The 19,162-nt window shown below is 42.9% G+C and overlaps 2 protein-coding genes across 3 annotated transcripts in view; one reads left to right on the top strand and one right to left on the bottom strand.

The window, feature by feature from the left end:
• Positions 1-1,629, top strand: part of FAM98C (family with sequence similarity 98 member C) — a 30,400-nt gene extending 28,771 nt beyond the window's left edge. For both annotated transcript variants that reach the window (XM_069746589.1, XM_069746590.1), the window contains exon 8: positions 304-1,629. In XM_069746589.1, coding sequence (XP_069602690.1) covers positions 304-447 — 144 coding nt within the window. In that variant the 3' untranslated portion in view covers positions 448-1,629. The remainder of the gene's footprint in view (positions 1-303) is intronic.
• Positions 1,630-3,592: 1,963 nt separating this feature from the next.
• The window catches only part of RASGRP4 (RAS guanyl releasing protein 4), a 70,940-nt gene continuing 55,370 nt past the window's right edge, over positions 3,593-19,162 (bottom strand). Inside the window, exons 12-16 of the mRNA XM_069746588.1 lie at positions 9,269-9,378; positions 7,011-7,146; positions 5,154-5,190; positions 4,151-4,329; positions 3,593-4,068 (exon numbers count right to left, since the gene is read on the bottom strand). Of these exons, the coding sequence (XP_069602689.1) occupies positions 3,859-4,068; positions 4,151-4,329; positions 5,154-5,190; positions 7,011-7,146; positions 9,269-9,378 (672 nt within the window). The 3' untranslated portion in view covers positions 3,593-3,858. The remainder of the gene's footprint in view (positions 4,069-4,150; positions 4,330-5,153; positions 5,191-7,010; positions 7,147-9,268; positions 9,379-19,162) is intronic.

Below are 19,162 nucleotides of genomic sequence, written 5' to 3'. Positions count from 1 at the left end.
CGGGCATTGTTCTAAACGAACATTCGTTAGTTTCACCAAAAGAGACAACGAACATGTGCTGCGGTCGAAATGGTTCATTGTGATTGACTTTTATCCCATGCCTATGGGAGCCTTAAGCCCTGCGCATGATTTTCTGAGCTTGTCCAAAAAAAACACCCAAATGACCTGATAATAGACAATGGGGTTCTTGTGTCTATTATGTGATAGATCCGTTTCCTGCATCAAATCCTAATGCTGATAGGAGCGTAGGATTATAAAAATTGAGTATTTTTTTTTTTTTTTCCTTTTTCTTTTGATTCACAGGTACTGATGACCGGTGCTGTTCCTGACAGAGGAGGGCGACCAAATGAAATTGAGCCACCAATGCCTGTGTGGGAGAAGAGAAAGGAAGGGGGAGGAGGAGGACCGCAACGGTGGGGCAAAAGAAATAAGAGAAAAAAGAAGTGAGCCCAATAGAAAAATACTTTTTCCATCATATCTCTTCAGTACCTGTTTACTGCCAAATTAATTGTGCGTGTAATCTCCGGCTACAGCGCCCCTCTGTGGTTGCACAGTACGTTCCTCACATACTGGGCACAGTTTCCTCTGGGCAGAGTAATGCTATAACAGGGTCATGGAGTAACCGATGGCGATCTAATGTATATGGTCACATGTATACATACGGTGTATATATAGTTGAAATATTATATAGATTATGTGACCTCCAATATCATTTTTTTTTTTTTTTGCTTTTATTTCTAAGGATGTGTATGTTCCTGAATTCTCCTCTTTGCTGCACTGTGCAGCTTTGCAGTTTTTTATTTTTTTTATTTGGCGGTATTCTTATATCTCCAGTTTTGATACCCACAATAAGCTGGTGAAAAGCATGTTGATTTTAATTTTTTTTTGTGTTCTCCTCCATTAAAATTTCCCGTAAAATGTAAACGACTAATGGAAGAATCACTTCTAATTGTAGTGAATTAAACCGCAACTGCTATAATGTAATGATTGAATTACGGCTTTAGTTTATCATGACAAGCAGATGGTTCATTGTATAAATGTGCAATATAAGATGGATATTTTTATTTTTTTAAACGCTTAATTTCAGGAACCAATCCGGAGTCCTCAATGTGCTAAAGGTTTATTCCCGTGTCCACCTTCTTATGGCAGAGATGGGGCTAATGGCTTCTAGGTCTCGGCCTACATACCACACTTTACCTTTCCTGGGTCTACTGTTGAGTCTACACAGCTGCTCCTGATGTCTGACAATGGCTGCCGCGCATTCAACATAACAGCGCTGCAGCCAATCGGTGAGCTCAGTGAATTGAAGTTTGGCGTGCCGTCTTCACTAGAATTCCCTGAGCTCACTGATTGGTTATGGTGCTGACATCAATGGCAGAGACTCCACTGGTGGACTCAGGTAAGGGGAGTACAGTGTAGTGTGGAGTTTTTTTTTTTTTTTTGTGGGGGGATTTTAGAAACATATATCCCTCCTTTTAAGCTGTACAAGAGAATACATGTGTCTGTGTGTGTGTGTGTGTATAGTATAGACTCATCCATATATTTTCAGTTCCTACCCGCACTTGTATAACATGAAGTTGATGTTTTATGTATCTTGGTTTGCTCAAAATAAAATCTATAAAAAATAAATTATGGACAAGTGAGTAAAACTGTCTTATTTTATGTCTGTTATGTCCTAGCGTACGGAGGATTTTATGTACCGTACTTGCAGCAGTTTTTTAATACAGTCCTCTGTGTGATGAAAGGTGTGTATTATATATAGTTTCATTTTTTTTTCCATATCCCTATCAATTTTTTTCTGAAAAGATGACTTTTCAGAAATATCACTTTCATCACAGACCTGATTACACTAAAAGGTAAGGTATTTGATCACCCCTCTATATACTGTAGATGACACAGGATCCACCATTCACAATACGTGATGTCACAGCTCACCTCCTCCTGTACGATGACTGATAACACCTCTATATACAGTAGATGACACAGGATCCACCATTAACAATAGGTGATGTCACAGCTCACCTCCTCCTCCTGTACAATGACTGATAACATCTCTATATACAGTAGATGACACAGGATCCACCATTCACTATAGGTGATGTCACAGCTCACCTCCCCCTGTACAATGACTAACACCTCTACATACAGTAGATAACACCGTATCCACCATTCACAATAGATGTCACAGCTCACCTCCTCCTCCTGTGCAATGACTGATAACACCTCTATATGTAGTATATGTATCGTCGCCATGGCAACCATTATGACATCCACGTCGATACTGTGCCCGTTGCTGAATCAGAAACGTGGGATTTCTACGTCCTTTATGACATCATCGTCGCTGTGCCCGTTGCTGATCAGAGACGCGGGATTTCTACGTCGATGCTGTGCCTGTCGCTGATTGGTCGAGGCCTGGCAGCCTCGACCAATCAGACGCGGGATTTCCAGGACAGACAGACAGACGGAAAAACCCTTAGACAATTATATATATAGATTTATAAAAAATTTTTTTTTTTTTTGCTCCACTTGCACATGGGGATTAGAGTGAGATATTTCCCTAGCTATAAGACACATTTTTCTTTTTTAAAGTTTTTTTTATTTTTAATTCTGTTTTATAATACATCCATTGCATTGCATTTTTATTTAAAGACGTCAGATTATGCATTTGCTGACAAAATTGTAATATTTACTTTCCTGTACACTTCACACATATAGAGACAACTTTTTATAAAGTACCTTTTTAGCATTTTAAACCCCAGACGTAAAATCACTAGAAATATTTGACCTCATATATTGCACCATCCCCCATCTCTTCAGCATTTACCATTTTTAGTGCAGAACCTTGAGCTCCGATCCACCCGTATAAAGAGAATATAGTGGACGGCTCCTGGCAATGGTTTTCAATGTTAGTAGGGTCTTGTGTGATGGTACACACAATAATTATCTGTAATCATTGAGGAGACCAGGAGACAAGTGGTTAAAACATCAACAACAACAATTTCCATAGAAGTCAATGTGCTGTCCATGTAACACAGACCCTGAGTAGCTAAAAAGCATAAAAACCTGAGTCATTTTTCTGTGTACACCTAGCTTAAAAAGGAATGTTCGCACTTTGCAGTTTTTTCTTTTTTTTTTTTTTTTTAAAAAACTGCTTTTTTACAGTACCAGCCAAAGCCATGAGACTTTGGAAATCTCAAGCACGTGCTTGTTTGTGTGTGTGTGTGTGTGTGTGTGTTTTTTGTTTTTTTTTCCTGGCTGAATCAGAAAACTAGTAAGTAAACGAAGCCCGACCTGCTCAATGCTTTGCCAATGTCTTAAGTAAACTATTCCCGACCAATTCAACTCCCAGCCCTGTTTTTACATTTGCAATTGTTTGTTTTAAACTTTTTTTTGGTTCAGAATTTTTTTTTTTTTTTTCAGATTTAAAAATCTTTTTCCACTAAATAAGTTGATCAAATTGCCTTTTTTTCCTTTAATGTTTTATGTTTTTTTTCATGTGTTACACTTGTGGCCTAACACCTTGTATTGTTCATGCTTCCATGCTTAACTTTAGGATCCTGAAAAACACAACAAAAAAAGTCAGCAAAACCTGTTTTTGTTTTTTTATCTCTCTATTTTTTTTTTTTTTTTTTTTACGGCCAAGAGATCAGGCCTTTGGCTGAAGCAAAAAGAATGAATGTGTGAACATGGCCTGAATCTGATAATTTGTTTCCTTGTCTGTAGAGCAGGTGTTTCGGACCCATTGTGCCGTACACGGTTCTCGTCATTTAGGAGGTATCGCTTCGTACAAGTAAAGTTCCGTTGTGTCCATTGCGAGTATTGTACGCCACTAGTTCAGTCCTTCCTGTGGGCGATTAGTCAGGGGGTTGTGTCACTTTGTATTTTTAATGCCTTTAGGGTCTCCAGGATTTGCGTGAGAGCGGCCGGCTTCATCTTGGAGTCCTTGCTCAGCGCTTGCACCTTGTCCTGTAGCGCGCACAGCTGGCTGTGTAAGTTGGCGTTCTCGGCTGCCAGCTGGGAGTTGGTGCAGTGCAGTCCGGTGTTCTCCAGCAGAAGGCGATTCCTCTCCTGCAACCAAGTACAGCTGAGATGTAAGGTACGGAGGTATACAAATACAGCCATTTTACTATCTCCCTGACTATCTCCTCACCTCTTCTGTCTCTTTTAGCTTCTTCAGTAAAGTTTCAGATTTCTTGCAGCCGCCAACACAGTGAGCTATCATACGAGAAGGATCTGCTGCCCCCGATACATGGGGCCCGTGTTTTTCACTTTTTCTTTCTACGCTTCCCTGGCTAGTAGGCCAGTTCTCCATGACATCCTTGCGCAATCCTGAAGAAGACCAAACACAAGTAAAGTAATAAGCCAGGAGTTCAGGATCTACAAAAGGTTGTAAGAAGTGATGAGCGAGCGTGCTCGAATAAGGTGTTATCTAAGCACGCTCCTGTGCTAGTAGAGTATCTTCGGCATGCTTGAATATTATGTCCATGCTGCATGGCTCGCGGCTTTTCAAGACACACAACAAACGCTGAGATTGCCTGTCGAGCGGCCGCGGTGACTCGAATATCGTATTCGAGCACGCCGAAGATACTCTGTTAGCACACGAGCCTGCTCGCTCATCACTAGTTGTGAGAAATTGATTTAAAGGATTCTCCTAGGACTTGTGGTTATTTTATGCCGCCCCCCCCTTTCATTTTTCCTTTTTTGTCGACCTAGCTGTAAAGAGAGGTATTGGCGAAAGGCTCCCTGTTATCACATTAGTGGGGAGAGGATGGATCCCCGTGTCGGTGTGCCCCCTAATTGATGCTTTCAGAGATTGATGGAGCCATTTAAGTGGTTAAACACTAGCAATCAGAGAAGGGACAGTGACTCTCTGGCGAGCACAGTAGCCTCTGATTTATCGGATGTGCCTGGTATTACAGCTCTCCGCAGATCCCGTTCATGTGCATGATATTGGGCCACAATGACAGCTGCAGCCGCTGCAAAATATATGGTGCCATGCCTGGGGAACTATGTAGGGTGCAGTTCGGGCCAGAGCACCATGATCACTTTAATCTGCTGATCGGTGGGGATGCTAGAAATCTGCAGACTGGAGATGGGTTTTCTCTAACTTCTGGCCAGTTTTACACTACGTGATTATGACCGAACTGCTTTACCTGCAGTCACATAGCCTTGCTTGGCCACACTCCATATCTGAAAAAAAAGAAGAGACCAGTTCAGCTGTAGAAATAATACAAGCACCATGGGTCGGGGCACTGGCGAGATGAAACAGGTTTTTAAATTTAATCTGAGAACACATGATGTAGGGGCTGAAAAGCTGATTACGGCAATGTGTCACTTACTAGGCTGTTTGTTTCTGTTTTCAATAAAATCAGTGTTTTATTAACAGGAGATTATCACTACGGGACTAGGTGTCACGTGAATCCAAGTCAACTGTCCTGTATAACCCCGCCCCTGCCACTGATTGGCAGCCTTATGCACAGTGAGAACAGAAAGCGGCCAATCAGTGGTGTGGGCGGGGTTATACAGGGCTCAGTGTTCTGAGCTCTGCTGGCTTTGCAGCAGAGAAAACAAGGATTATATCAAAACGACAGCGAGCAGATCAGCAAGTGACACATCGCTGGAATCAGGGGCTCAGCCCCTACATCATGCTGCTGACAGATTCCCCTTTTAAAGTTTTCAAAACCCATTCAACAGGCACAAAATTAAAAAATATATACAGCGATCCGATCGTGCCCAAAACTGTCGAACGCTCATGATGGAGATGTTGACTGCAGATCTCGCCGTTTGTAGTACCTATTCACAAAATCTGCAATAAAATCCACGTGCAACAATTCCGCACTGTATCTGGATTTCTGGATTGACTTTTAGGACCAAACCCGATAGAGAATATAAATATATATATATTTATTGTATTTATTTTCAACCTAAATTTCTTAATTGAATAATATAAACGACATTTAATATAAATGTGTCAAACACTCCAAGTAAAACTGGTGCCGCGTGGGACCCGCTTCTCTATGAGCAAGAACAGAGGGCAGCCCTGTAAGAAGGGTCCTTCTATAATGGCTCACAGGGTTCGTCAGCTTCTCTGATTCGGGCAGTCGTTTCAGCAGAAATGGAACCACAGGCCGCGTCATTTCCTGCCTCTTATGACAGAATGGGGGATGTAGAGCAGAAACAGTCGTACAAGTACCGAGGGGAAGACGTTACTAGGTGTTAGCTCTGTAAAAGGGGTAATGGCTGGGATCTATATCACTGGCATGATTTCTTTGTAACTTTAGTCATTTAAAGGTAACCTGTTGGCACTAGTGATGAGCGAACACGCTCTAAGGTGTTATCTCAGCATGCTCAGGTGCTAACCGAGCATCCTCGCCGTGCTCCAATAATATGTTCGAGCCCCCGCAGCTGCATGTCTAACAAATAGGCAATCCCTGCATGTGTTGGGGCTTTTTCTTTTCTGTGAATACCCCCTAATAATGATGGCTTGTTCTCCCCCCCCCCCCCCCCCCCCCCAACGGGCTGCGGTGCTCCTGTGTCCCCTCCATCACTTACCATGGCTCTGACCTCTATACACAGCGGTGACTGCACCTGACTATGTGGCTCACTGCCTTCCATGTGAACGCTGCTCCCTTATTAGTCAGTAGTCAGACCCCCCCCCCCCCCACAAATCCGATGATCGCAGGGGGTCCGACTGCTGTGACCCCAAATAATCTCATGCCTCCAGAGACCATGATGTAATAAAAGTTGCTTTTGACATAACCCCAGTTACAATGAAGCGAGTTTGCAAATACTACAAACGTTCTGCAGTTTTGAGTATGCAGCAGCTATGCAGACTTATGTGTCACCATGGTTACAGATTGCACTGAAGTTGGCTTCTGCGTTTTCCTACGAAAGGGAATAACACGACTGCAGGTTCAGACTACGTGGGCTTAGTTTGTAGTCTGTAACCACGGAGACGCATAGGCCGGCATAGAAGCTGTCGGGGCTCCATGCTTGCTGCGGTTTCTTACACAGTTGGCACACAGCGGCGTTTCCTTCAGACGGATCTCCACCAGACTCTGCAAAAAAGGAAGTCCTAGTCTGGAGCACACTTGACTGGCTTTCATAAAATACGCCGTCATCTCCTCGCGGGCGACCGGACCCTCTCTGTGTGGGGGGAAAAAAAGAAATCAACTTGGAGCAGGTCATCTAGAAGAGTTCCAAACAGAATGAGCTCGCTGATGGATTCTCAGTTCACTCGTTTAGCAGCCAGCGCAGCACAGAGGCTATCAACGGTGCAACACAGAGGCTATCAACGGTGCAACACAGAGGCTATCAACGGTGCAACGTTTTTAATAGAACCAAATTGCAAAAATGGGTTTTAACTCCAAATACATGCATTAAAGCATAAAAAAAGCCCAAATCTTGGCGATCCTTTAATGCTCCTTCGCCCCCATATAGATTGCATTGGCCTCAAGCACGGACAGACCGATCTATCAGTGACCGGGGAACATTATGGACAGAAATGCCCGTATAAACTAATCCCTGGAAAATCTGAATTTAAAGGCTATTTCTAGGGGCAGGATCTATCTCTAAGGGGACCTTTAAATGCAGGATAATGGCATTATCGGAGGTGACGGGCTCCTTTAAACATTTTGCACCTTTTTTTTTTAGTTTCTGCGTATTTAGTTACGATGCGGTCATAAATCAGCTGAAATGAGCACAGAAAAAGATAGATAAAACAGTTACAAATCCTCTCTTCATAACAAGCTCACTGACAGATTCTCAGTTAACTCATTCTGCAGGCAGCAATTGACAATGCCGCACAGGCTGCAGAAGGCAATTGTGCGCTCTGACTGCTATTTAAACATTTAAATGCCGCTGTCAATTACTGACCGCCCCATAAAAATAAATAAATATTTCTTTTTAGGAGGACTTTTCACCAAATTTTTCATGTTGAACTGGACATTCAATTTTATTTTTGTTTTTCCTCTCTAAATGTTGATTCTTGCAGAGATAGTAGCAATCAAATATTTGGAACCTAATGAGTTAGCGTTTGTTACGCCAAGTTGGTGTTAACTCATTATTTCTATCCAAAGGAGAGGTGAAATAAAAAAAAACAACTTAATACATTGTATGTCCAGTGCAGCATGAAGAACTTTTTTTTTAATTTAAAAAAAAAAAAAAAACACACCATTTTTTTTTTTTTACTAACTTTCAGCAAAAAAATAAAATAAATCGCACTTATAAAAACAAAGCAAAAACTCTAGAAGGTTTGCTATCACTGTAACCCTACTGACCAGGAGAATTTAGTTGTCAGGCCATTTTTTTTTTTTTTTTTTTTTTTATTTACTGCACAATGAAAAACAGAAGAAAAAAAAAATGTTAAAACTGCTTTGTTTTTTTGCTGCCTTTTGGGGTTTTTTTTTCCTGTTTTTTTTTTCCCCAGTACATTATTTGGTAAATGGTGTTATTAAAAACTACAAATACCCACGTTGGGCTATGAAGACAGAAAAATTACTAAATAAATAAAATTAAAAATAGGTATTTTTGTGTACTCACCATAAAATCCTTTGCTCCGAGCCATTCATTGGGGGACACAGACTGTGTTCTTGCTGTGTCCCCCAATGAGGCGAAGGAGAAATAGGGATTTTTGTGTACTCACCGTAAAATCCTTTTCTCCGAGCCATTCATTGGGAGACACAGACCGTGTTCTTGCTGTGTCCCCCAATGAGGGGAAGGAGAAATAGGGATTTTTGTGTACTCACCATAAAATCATCTTCTCCGAGCCATTCATTGGGGGACACAGCAAGAAAACGGTCTGTGTCCCCCAATAAGGTGAAGGAGAAATGTAGGATTCTTGGAAAAAGGAAAAGGGGGGGGGGGGGGGGGAGAAAAAAAAGATAAGGGCAAAAATGAAAATTTGGTTTGGAAAACAGGAGTTAAAGGTACTTTAAAAAAAAAAATTGGTTAATATGGGCAATACTTGGATGGGGACCCAACTTTTTAATGTGCAGCCTTTTCTGATTCAGGCTTAACACACTGATGTGAGGCATCAGCTGAACTGTAAGAGAGTGCATCATTAAAGGGATACTCCAGTTAAGATTGTGGTTTCCCATGTGCATTTCCATCCTACATGATGACCTTAGACTATACGAGGCTGTTGGTCACCTTGACATTCCCCAGTTTCCACGCTGCCTATACCATGCATGCTGCTGCGCAGAGCCTCTGCTTCCACCCACATCATACACTATATAGCTTCTGATCCATGTAATTTGGGACAACATACCTGTCTTTTTCCAAAATTTGACAAGAAAAGGGAAAACTAGAAATCACTTTTTCAAAGTCTTCTCGGGATATAAGGCCTCGTTCATCTGGATCATAGAACTGGAAAACAGACTAGAAGGAGAAAAGTAGAAGTCATATGGGGGACAAAGAACAATAAATAAACAACGGGGTCTAATTGATGATTCATGGTCGTCTATAAGCTGTGATAAAATATTAATGTTTTCTTTAAGGAAAAAAACAAGAGGGTCACAATATGTCGCCCTAGTTTATAAATCTCTGCATCCCAGTAAAAAAAGAGAGGGCTCCGTGTTAATTCGGAATTGGGTGCAATCTCTCACACATGGAAAAACTGAAGCAGCTTGCAAATCTAAGACTGGCTATGTGAACATAGTTTTTCAAGAAGATTTAGGAGCAAAAACTGAGCGGAAACTTCCCAAAATCCCCCTCCAAATCTCAAAACTTCTCCAAAACTTGGAGCTTCTGTCCAGTTTCTGCTCCGAAAACCCTGTAAAAAGACTCCATGCCCACATAGATTTTCTTTTCAGACATTCAAAAGTGTTTGTTTTTTTAAAGTGGAAACTTCTTCAGCAAATGCTCCTCCCTGGGAGAGTTTTTTCTTTTCCTGAGATATTTACGGAAGCAGTTTTGTAGAGTTTCTTAAATATTTTTGAAAACTTTTTTTTTTTTTTTTTTTTTTTGCAAGCACTTAATTTGATACTGCATTCAAGACCCACTTATATGCACTTCTTTTTTTTTTTTTTTCTCAACAAGCGGTTTTAAAAAATCTGCAATTAAAAAAAACTCCTAAAAATATCTCTACATATAAACATCAAACAGGATTAACATTGAAATGAACAGAAATCTTTCACTCAGTTTTTTTTCCATTTTTTAGGCGATTTTTGTGGCCTTTTTTTTTTTTTATAGAATCTGCTTTAAGAAAAACTCTACCTATAGCACAATCCCCACTGTGTATAAAACTTGCACAGGAAACTGTGGTCAGGAAGTGAGTGTGTGTCCGCGATCGCTGGCTCGCTGCCTGAATTTATTTGTTGAATTTGACAAACTGCACTCAAGAACTGATGCATAACCCTAACATCCTACTTTCCAAAGTCCTATTCCCAGCTGTCCAGGAAGAGACCGTGCTGCTGACTTTTTGATATTGGTATTTAGCACATTTTCCTGACAATTTAGTTAAACGTAATTTTTTTTTTTTTTCTTTTTTAGAGCTGTAATTTTTTACATTTTTTTTTTTTTTTTTTTTTTTTTTTAGAAATATTTTCCATATTACTATCGGAATGGTATAAGTTGCATGGAGCTGGTCAGATCTGACTTTAGTCATATGTGACATCATTTAAAGTGACATCTTTTTAAGTGTATCATTAGAAATATACCAGAACTAGTCCAGAAATTGGCCAGACGGTAAGACTAATCCCTGTCTTCTAATTTCACTTACCTCTTTTCTTCTCCTGATCCTTAACCATGCTTACATTTGCCCTCACTGTTTTTGCTTCACTAATCCTCACTCCCCTTCTCTAACCCCAAACCCCTGCACCCTCAAACCAAATAACTCTCCCCCTCTCTCCCACCCCCCACCTCGCTTCATCCGCAGACATGCTCCTTAACTTCAGACCTCACCTATTAAAATATAATATCAGCCAATTTCTCTCCTTCACCCACCTGCTTTCCCTTTCTCTTCTCATCCTCACTGCTGGCAATATATCCCCCCAATCCTGCCCCCGCCTTATACATCCCACTAATCCTCACCCCTATCCTTCTCACACTAAGAGAAACTACCGCAACCCCTCACACTTAAAATCTGTGCCATTCACCCCCACCCCCTGCTTTCTCTCTCTGGGGCACTTTGGAATGCCCGCTCCGTCTGCAACAAACTCCACGTGATCCACGATCTCTTCACTTCCCACAATCTTTCCTTCCTGGTCCTCACTGAGACCTGGCTGACCCACCCTGACATGGCCTCCCCTGCTGCACTGAGTTACGATGGCCTCCACTTTACCCACACTCCTCGCTCTGGAAACAGACATGGCGGAGGAGTGGGTTTCCTTCTTTCTAAAAACTGCTCCTTCAACCCTATCCAACCCCCACCCTCCCTTATCCTCCCTTCTTTCGAGGTTCACTCTGTCCGTATCTACTCTCCCTCTAATCTCCAAATTGCTGTCATATACAACAATGATAAATGTAAGGTTATACACATGGGAAGAAGGAATCAATATCACCATTACACACTGAACGGGAAACCACTGGGTAAATCTGACAGGGAGAAGGACTTGGGGATCCTAGTTAATGATAAACTTACCTGGAGCAGCCAGTGCCAGGCAGCAGCTGCCAAGGCAAACAGGATCATGGGGTGCATTAAAAGAGGTCTGGATACACATGATGAGAGCATTATACTGCCTCTGTACAAATCCCTAGTTAGACCGCACATGGAGTACTGTGTCCAGTTTTGGGCACCGGTGCTCAGGAAGGATATAATGGAACTAGAGAGAGTACAAAGGAGGGCAACAAAATTAATAAAGGGGATGGGAGAACTACAATACCCAGATAGATTAGCGAAATTAGGATTATTTAGTCTAGAAAAAAGACGACTGAGGGGCGATCTAATAACCATGTATAAGTATATAAGGGGACAATACAAATATCTCGCTGAGGATCTGTTTATACCAAGGAAGGTGACGGGCACAAGGGGGCATTCTTTGCGTCTGGAGGAGAGAAGGTTTTTCCACCAACATAGAAGAGGATTCTTTACTGTTAGGGCAGTGAGAATCTGGAATTGCTTGCCTGAGGAGGTGGTGATGGCGAACTCAGTCGAGGGGTTCAAGAGAGGCCTGGATGTCTTCCTGGAGCAGAACAATATTGTATCATACAATTATTAGGTTCTGTAAAAGGACGTAGATCTGGGGATTTATTATGACGGAATATAGGCTGAACTGGATGGACAAATGTCTTTTTTCGGCCTTACTAACTATGTTACTATGTTATGTTACTATGTTACTGACCACCGGGCTCAGCCACTGCCTTCATTGACCAATTATCCACCTGGCTTCTTCGCTTTCTCTCTGCCGACATCCCCACCATCATAATGGGTGACTTTAATATCCATACTGACACCCACCAACCAGCAGCCTCCAAGCTACTGGCCCTTACTTCATCCTTTTTACTTACACAGTGGTCCTCCACAGCCACCCACACAGACGGACATACACTAGACCTCATCTTCACCTGCCTCTGTTCCTTATCTAATCTCACAACCTCTCCCTTCCCCCAATCTGACCACCATCTACTCACCTTCTCACCCTTGTTCTCCTCACCTGCCCCCTATGTCCAGCCACTACCACATCCTCACAGAAACCTTGCACACCTAGACATTCACAGACTCTTCTACCCCTGTCCTCATATCTTCACTCCATGACACGGACAGCGCCACCGCTTTCTAGAACTCCATCCTCACATTAGCCATAGACTCAGTCGCCCCTCTCATGCATGGCAAAGTGCGACAAATCAATAGACAACCCTGGCATAACAACCTCACCAAAAAACTCCGACAAGCGTCCAGGGTCGCGGAGCGGCGTTTCAAAAAAACACGCCTGCCAGACGACTTGGCCGCTTTCAAACAAGCTACACTTGCCTTCAAACTAGCCCTCACTTCTGCTAAACAGACCTATTTCACTAACCTTGTATCTTCATTATCATACAACCCAAAACAACTATTCAGCACATTTAACTCTCTCCTCCGCCCACCACTGCCACCTCCAACTCCTCTCATCTCTTCTGAGGAGTTTGCCACCTACTTCAAAAACAAGATCAATCAAACAAGGCAAACCTTTACTGTTCCACCACCCAAACCACTCCATATACCAGAATCTGCCCTTCCCTAATAACCTCCCTCTCCAACATCACTGAAGGAGAGCTTACTCACCTCCTTTCCACATCACACCTCACCACCTGTACACTTGACCCCATCCCTTCCCACCTGTTACCCAACCTCACTAACATGCTCATTCCAGCCCTAACCCATCTCTTCAACCTATCGCTATCTTCTGGTACCTTCCCCTCTGCCTTCAAACATGCCATTATGACACCCACCCTCAAAAAAGCTAGCCTTTACCCAACTGCTATGCCCAGCTATCACCCCATATCACTGCTCCCGTTTGCTTCCAAACTCCTTGAGCAGCATGTCCATGCTCAACTTTCCTCCCACCTCTCATCTAACTCTCTTCTTGACAACCTCCAATCTGGCTTCCACCCCCACCACTCCACCGAAACTGTTATGACCAAAATTACTAATGACTTACAGCCAAAGCTAACAGACAGTTCTCCATCTTCCTCGTTCTCGACCTATCCTCTGCTTTCGACACAGTCGACCACTGCCTACTGCTACAGATTATTCTTCCCTTGGCATCAAAGGCCTTGCCCTGTCCTGGATTGCTTCATACCTTTCCAACTGCACATTTAGCATTTCCCACTCCCACACTACCTCCTCATCCCGCCCTCTCTCTGTTGAAGACCCTCAAGGCTCTGTCCTAATGCCCCTACTTTTTTCCATCTATACCCTTGGCCTAGGACAACTCATAAAGTCCCATGGCTTCCAGTACCACCTGTATGCGGATGACACTCAGAACTACCTCTCTGGCCCAGATATCACCTCTCTGCTGTCCAGAATCCCAGAGTGTCTATCAGCCATATCCTCCTTCAACTCTCGCTTCCTAAAACTCAATGTAGACAAAACCGAACTCATATTTCCCCCATCTCGCGTATCCCCCCTACCTGTTCTATCTATTATGGTAAACGACATCACGCTCTCTCCTGCACCTGAAATCCGCTGCCTCGGGGTAACTCTCGACTCTGCCCTGTTCTTCAAGCTGCACGTCCAAACTCTTGCCACCTCCAACTCAAAAATATTGCCAGAATCCATCCCTTCCTCAGCCCTCAATCTACTAAAACTCTTGTGCATGCCCTCATTATCTCCCGCCTCGATTACTGCAACACCCTCCTCTGTGGCCTCCACGCTAACTCCCTTGCACCACTCCAGTCTGTCCTCAACTCTGCTGCCCGGCTAATCCACCTCTCTCCTCGCTACTCCCCTGCTTCTCCCCTCTGCAAATCCCTCCATTGGATCCCAATTCCCCAACAAATCCAGTTCAAACTACTAACACTGATCTACAAAGCCATCCACAACCTGTCCCCTCCCTATATCTCTGAACTAATCTCCCAATATCTTCCGTCACGTAATCTTCGATCCTCCCAAGACCTCCACACTTACTCGTTCCTCACACAACCGCCTCCAAGATTTCTCCCGAATATCCCCCATCCTCTGGAATTCCACGCCTCAACACGTCCAATTATCCACCACCCTCGGATCCTTCAGACGGAACCTGAAAACCCATCTCTTCAGGAAAGCCTACAGCCTGCAATAACCATTCTGCCACTTCACCACCAACCGCCGGAGCTGCCGCGTCACCAACCGCTGAAGCTGCCGCCTCACCACCGCCAGAGCTGCTGCTCCCTCGACCTTCTGTCTCTTCCCCATTATCCCGTAGAATGTAAGTCCGCAAGGACAGGGTCCTCTCCCCTCTGCACCAGTCTCATTGTAAATTTGTTTACTGTAAACGTTAACTATAACTCTGTATGTAACCCGTTCTCATGTACAGCACCATGGAATTAATGGTGCTATATAAATAATATCTATATAGAAAAAAAACTAAACTCTTTAAACTCTTGCAATTTGCATCCTGATTTTTAAGCCGTAGGCCAGGCACATACAGTTGTGGCCAAAAATATTGACACCCCTGTAATTCTGTCAGATAATACTCCGTTTCTTCCTGAAAATGATTACAATCACAAATTCTTTGGTATTATTATCTTCATTTAATTTGTCTTAAATGAAAAAACACAAAAGAGAATAAAGCAAAACATTGATCATTTCACACAAAACTCCAAAAATGGGCCAGACAAAAGTATTGGCACCATCAGCCTAATACTTGGTTGCACAACCTTTAGCCAAAATAACTGCGACCAACCACTTCCGGTAACCATCAGTGAGTTTCTTACAATGCTCTGCTGGAATTTTAGACCATTCTTCTTTGGCAAACTGCTCCAGGTCCCTGATATTTGAAGGGTGCCTTCTCCAAACTGCCATTTTTAGATCTCTCCACAGGTGTTCTATGGGATTCAGGTCTGGACTCATTGCTGGCCACCTTAGAAGTCTCCAGTGCTTTCTCTCAAACCATTTTCTACTGCTTTTTGAAGTGTGTTTTGGGTCATTGTCCTCCTGGAAGACCCATGACCTCTGAGGGAGACCCAGCTTTCTCACACTGGGCCCTGCATTATGCTGCAAAATTTGTTGGCAGTCTTCACACTTCATAATGCCATGCACACGGTCAAGCAGTCCAGTGCCAGAGGCAGCAAAGCAACCCCAAAACATCAGGGAACCTCCGCCATGTTTGACTGTAGGGACCGTGTTCTTTTCTTTGAATGCCTCTTTTTTTCTCCTGTAAACTCTATGTTGATGCTTTTGCCCAAAAAGCTCTACTTTTGTCTCATCTGACCAGAGAACATTCTTCCAAAACGTTTTAGGCTTTTTCAGGTAAGTTTTGGCAAACTCCAGCCTGGCTTTTTTATGTCTCGGGGTAAGAAGTGGGGTCTTCCTGGGTCTCCTACCATACAGTTCCTTTTCATTCAGATGCCGATGGATAAAACAGGTTGTACCCTCGGACTGCAGGGCAGGTTGAACTTGTTTGGATGTTAGTCGAGGTTCTTTATCCAACATCCGCACATTCTTGCGTTGAAATCTCTTGTCAATTTTTCTTTTCCGTCCACATCTAGGGAGGTTAGCCACAGTGCCATGGGCTTTAAACTTCTTGATGACACTTCGCACGGTGGGCACAGGAACATTCAGGTCTTTGGAGATGGACTTGTAGCCTTGAGATTGCTCATGCTTCCTCACAATTTGGTTTCTCAAGTCCTCAGACAGTTCTTTGGTCTTCTTTCTTTTCTCCATGCTCAATGTGGTACACAGAAGGACACAGGACAGAGGTTGAGTCAACTTTAATCCATGTCAACTGGCTGCAAGTGTGATTTAGTTATTGCCAACACCTGTTAGGTGCCACAGGTAAGTTACAGGTGCTGTTAATTACACAAATTAGAGAAGCATCACATGATTTTTCGAACAGTGCCAATACTTTTGTCCAACCCATTTTTTATGTTTGGTGTGGAATTATATCCAATTTGGCTTTAGGACAATTCTTTTTGTGTTTTTTCATTTAAGACAAATTAAATGAAGATAATAATAACAAAGAATTTGTATTTGCAATCATTTTCAGGAAGAAACTGAGTATTATCTGACAGAATTGCAGGGGTGTCAATACTTTTGGCCACAACTGTATTTCCTGTTCTGTGCCAATCAGTTAATCAGTTTTCAACACCTATGTGGATATAGATTCATGAGCAAGAAAAGGGGAGAAGCCAGCGCAGCCTAAGGTTAAGACGCAATATATAAAGTGCAAATGCACATATTAATTTCTAACTGTATTTTCAAAATGAGGCATTTAGCAAAGAATTGATCAATTCTTTGAGCCACCCCGCCTCTTCACGGCAATCTCATATTGGGGCAGTCCTACACTACGTTTTTTATATTCGCTGTGCCATAAAGGCCTCCTAAATGAACTAAATGCAAGACCACATTAAAAACATGCTGTACCTGGAGCATATACTGAGTCACCCCCATGGCGCCAGAGTAGGCAAGCGAGATTCATGAGAACTCATCGACTACTAAAAGACAGTTTTCTAGGCATGCTTTGGTCTGGGCACAGGAGGAGGTGAGCTGTGATATCACCTATTGTGAATGGTGGATCCTGTGTTATCTACTGTATACAGAGGTGTTATCAGTGATCGTACAGGAGGAGGAGGTGAGCTGTGACATCACCTATTGTGTATGGTGGGTCCTGTGTTATCTACTGTATATAGAGGTGTTATCAGTCATTGTACAGGAGGGGGAGGTAAGCTGTGACATCAATTATTGTGAATGGTGGATCCTGTGTTATCTACTGTATATAGAGGTGTTATCAGTCATTGTACAGGAGGAGGAGGTAAGCTGTGACATCAATTATTGTGAATGGTGGATCCTGTGTTATCTACTGTATATAGAGGTGTTATCAGTCATTGTACAGGAGGAGGAGGTGAGCTGTGACATCACCTATTGTGAATGATGGATCCTTTATCATCTACTGTAAATAGAGGTGTTACCTTTCATTGCATTCATTTTGGTGATAATAAAACTGCTGAAAAGTCACAAAGAGAGCAAGGAGTATGAGTGAAGCATAACACTAAGGGTATGTTTTCACGTTCAGGAAACGCTGCGTTTTTGACGCTGCGTTGAGCCTAAGCATCAAAAACGCGGCGTCCAGATGTTACAGCATAGTGGAGGGGATTTAATAAAATCCCGTCTCCACTATGCAGGAAAAAACGCATGCGGCATAGCCGCGAAAACGCACATGCGGCGCGTCTTTTTTAGAACGCAGCATGTTGCTCCAATGAGCAAAACAAGCAAGAATACCGCAGGTGACCTGCCAGTGACCTCACGTGCAGTTTTGGTCAGGATTTTACCTGCATAAAATCCTGACCAAAGCCTGAAGCAAGCCTGAACGTGGACACATACCCTAAGGGGCCAGTGTAAAATTGTAAGGTTTATTGGATTGGGATATGTTGAGAGTCCTCTCATTACTAAAAGGCAGGCAAGTAAAGTGAAAGCTCTATTACACTGCTGGAAGCCTGGAGACGGGGTCAGGACAAGGGGTAGGTGCTTGCCTAAGGTGCTTCCTCTTGCCTCCCTGAGGGGGGTGCATTTTTGGAGTAACACCCCCATCGCCATCCTCCGGTGTCAGTCACTCAGTACAGTAATGGCTAGGGCACACAGTCACTGACACTACTCACCCCACTCTGCCTTTGCCACGGCCATAGTTTTTTCCCCCGCACTCAACTGTATTTTTTTTGTTAGGGAGTTATAAGGGTTAAAAGTTGACCAGCGATTTCTCATTTTTACAACACCATTTTCTTTTAGGGACCACATCACATTTGAAGTCATTTTGAGGGGTCTATATGATAGAAAATAGCCAAGTGTGACACCATTCTAAAAACTGCACCCCTCAAGGTGCGCAAAAACACATTCAATAAGTTTATTAACCCTTCCAGTGCTTCACAGGAATTTTTGGAATGTTTAAAAAAAAGAAAATGAGCATTTAACTTTTTTCACCAAAAAATTATTTCAGATCCAATTTTTTTTATTTTCCTAAAGGTAAGAGGAGAAAATTGACCCCAAAAGTTATTGTGCAATTTGTCCTGAGTACGCTGATACCCCATATGTTGGGGTAAACCACAGTTTGGGTGCATGGCAAAGCTCGGAAGGGAAGGAGCGCCGTTTGACTTTTTCAACTCAAAATTGGCTGGAATTAAGATCGGACGCCATGTCACTTTTGGAGAGCCCCTGATGTGTCTAAACAGTGGAAACCCCCCACAAGTGACCCCATTTTGGATACTAGGCTCCCCAAGGAATTTATCTAGATGTGTGATGAAAACTTTGAACCCCCAAGTGCTTCACAGAAGTTTATAACGTAGATACGTTAAATTAAAAAATCATATTTTTTCCAAAATATTATATTTTCACCCCGAATTTTAATTTTCCCAAGGGTAACAGGGCCCCAAAAGTTAATGTGCAATTTGTCCTGAGTACGCTGATACCCCATATGTGGGGAGGACGCATGACAGAGCTCGGAAGGGAAGGAGCGCCGTTTGACTTTTAAAACGCAAGATCGGCTCGAATTGAGATCGGACACCATGTCGTGTTTGGAGAGCCCCTGATGTGCCTAAATAGTGAAAACCCCCA

Source organism: Ranitomeya imitator, chromosome 2, assembly GCF_032444005.1.
Source record: "Ranitomeya imitator isolate aRanImi1 chromosome 2, aRanImi1.pri, whole genome shotgun sequence".
NCBI classification, from domain to species: domain Eukaryota; kingdom Metazoa; phylum Chordata; class Amphibia; order Anura; family Dendrobatidae; genus Ranitomeya; species Ranitomeya imitator.
This window is presented reverse-complemented; position numbering and strand designations above follow the sequence as displayed.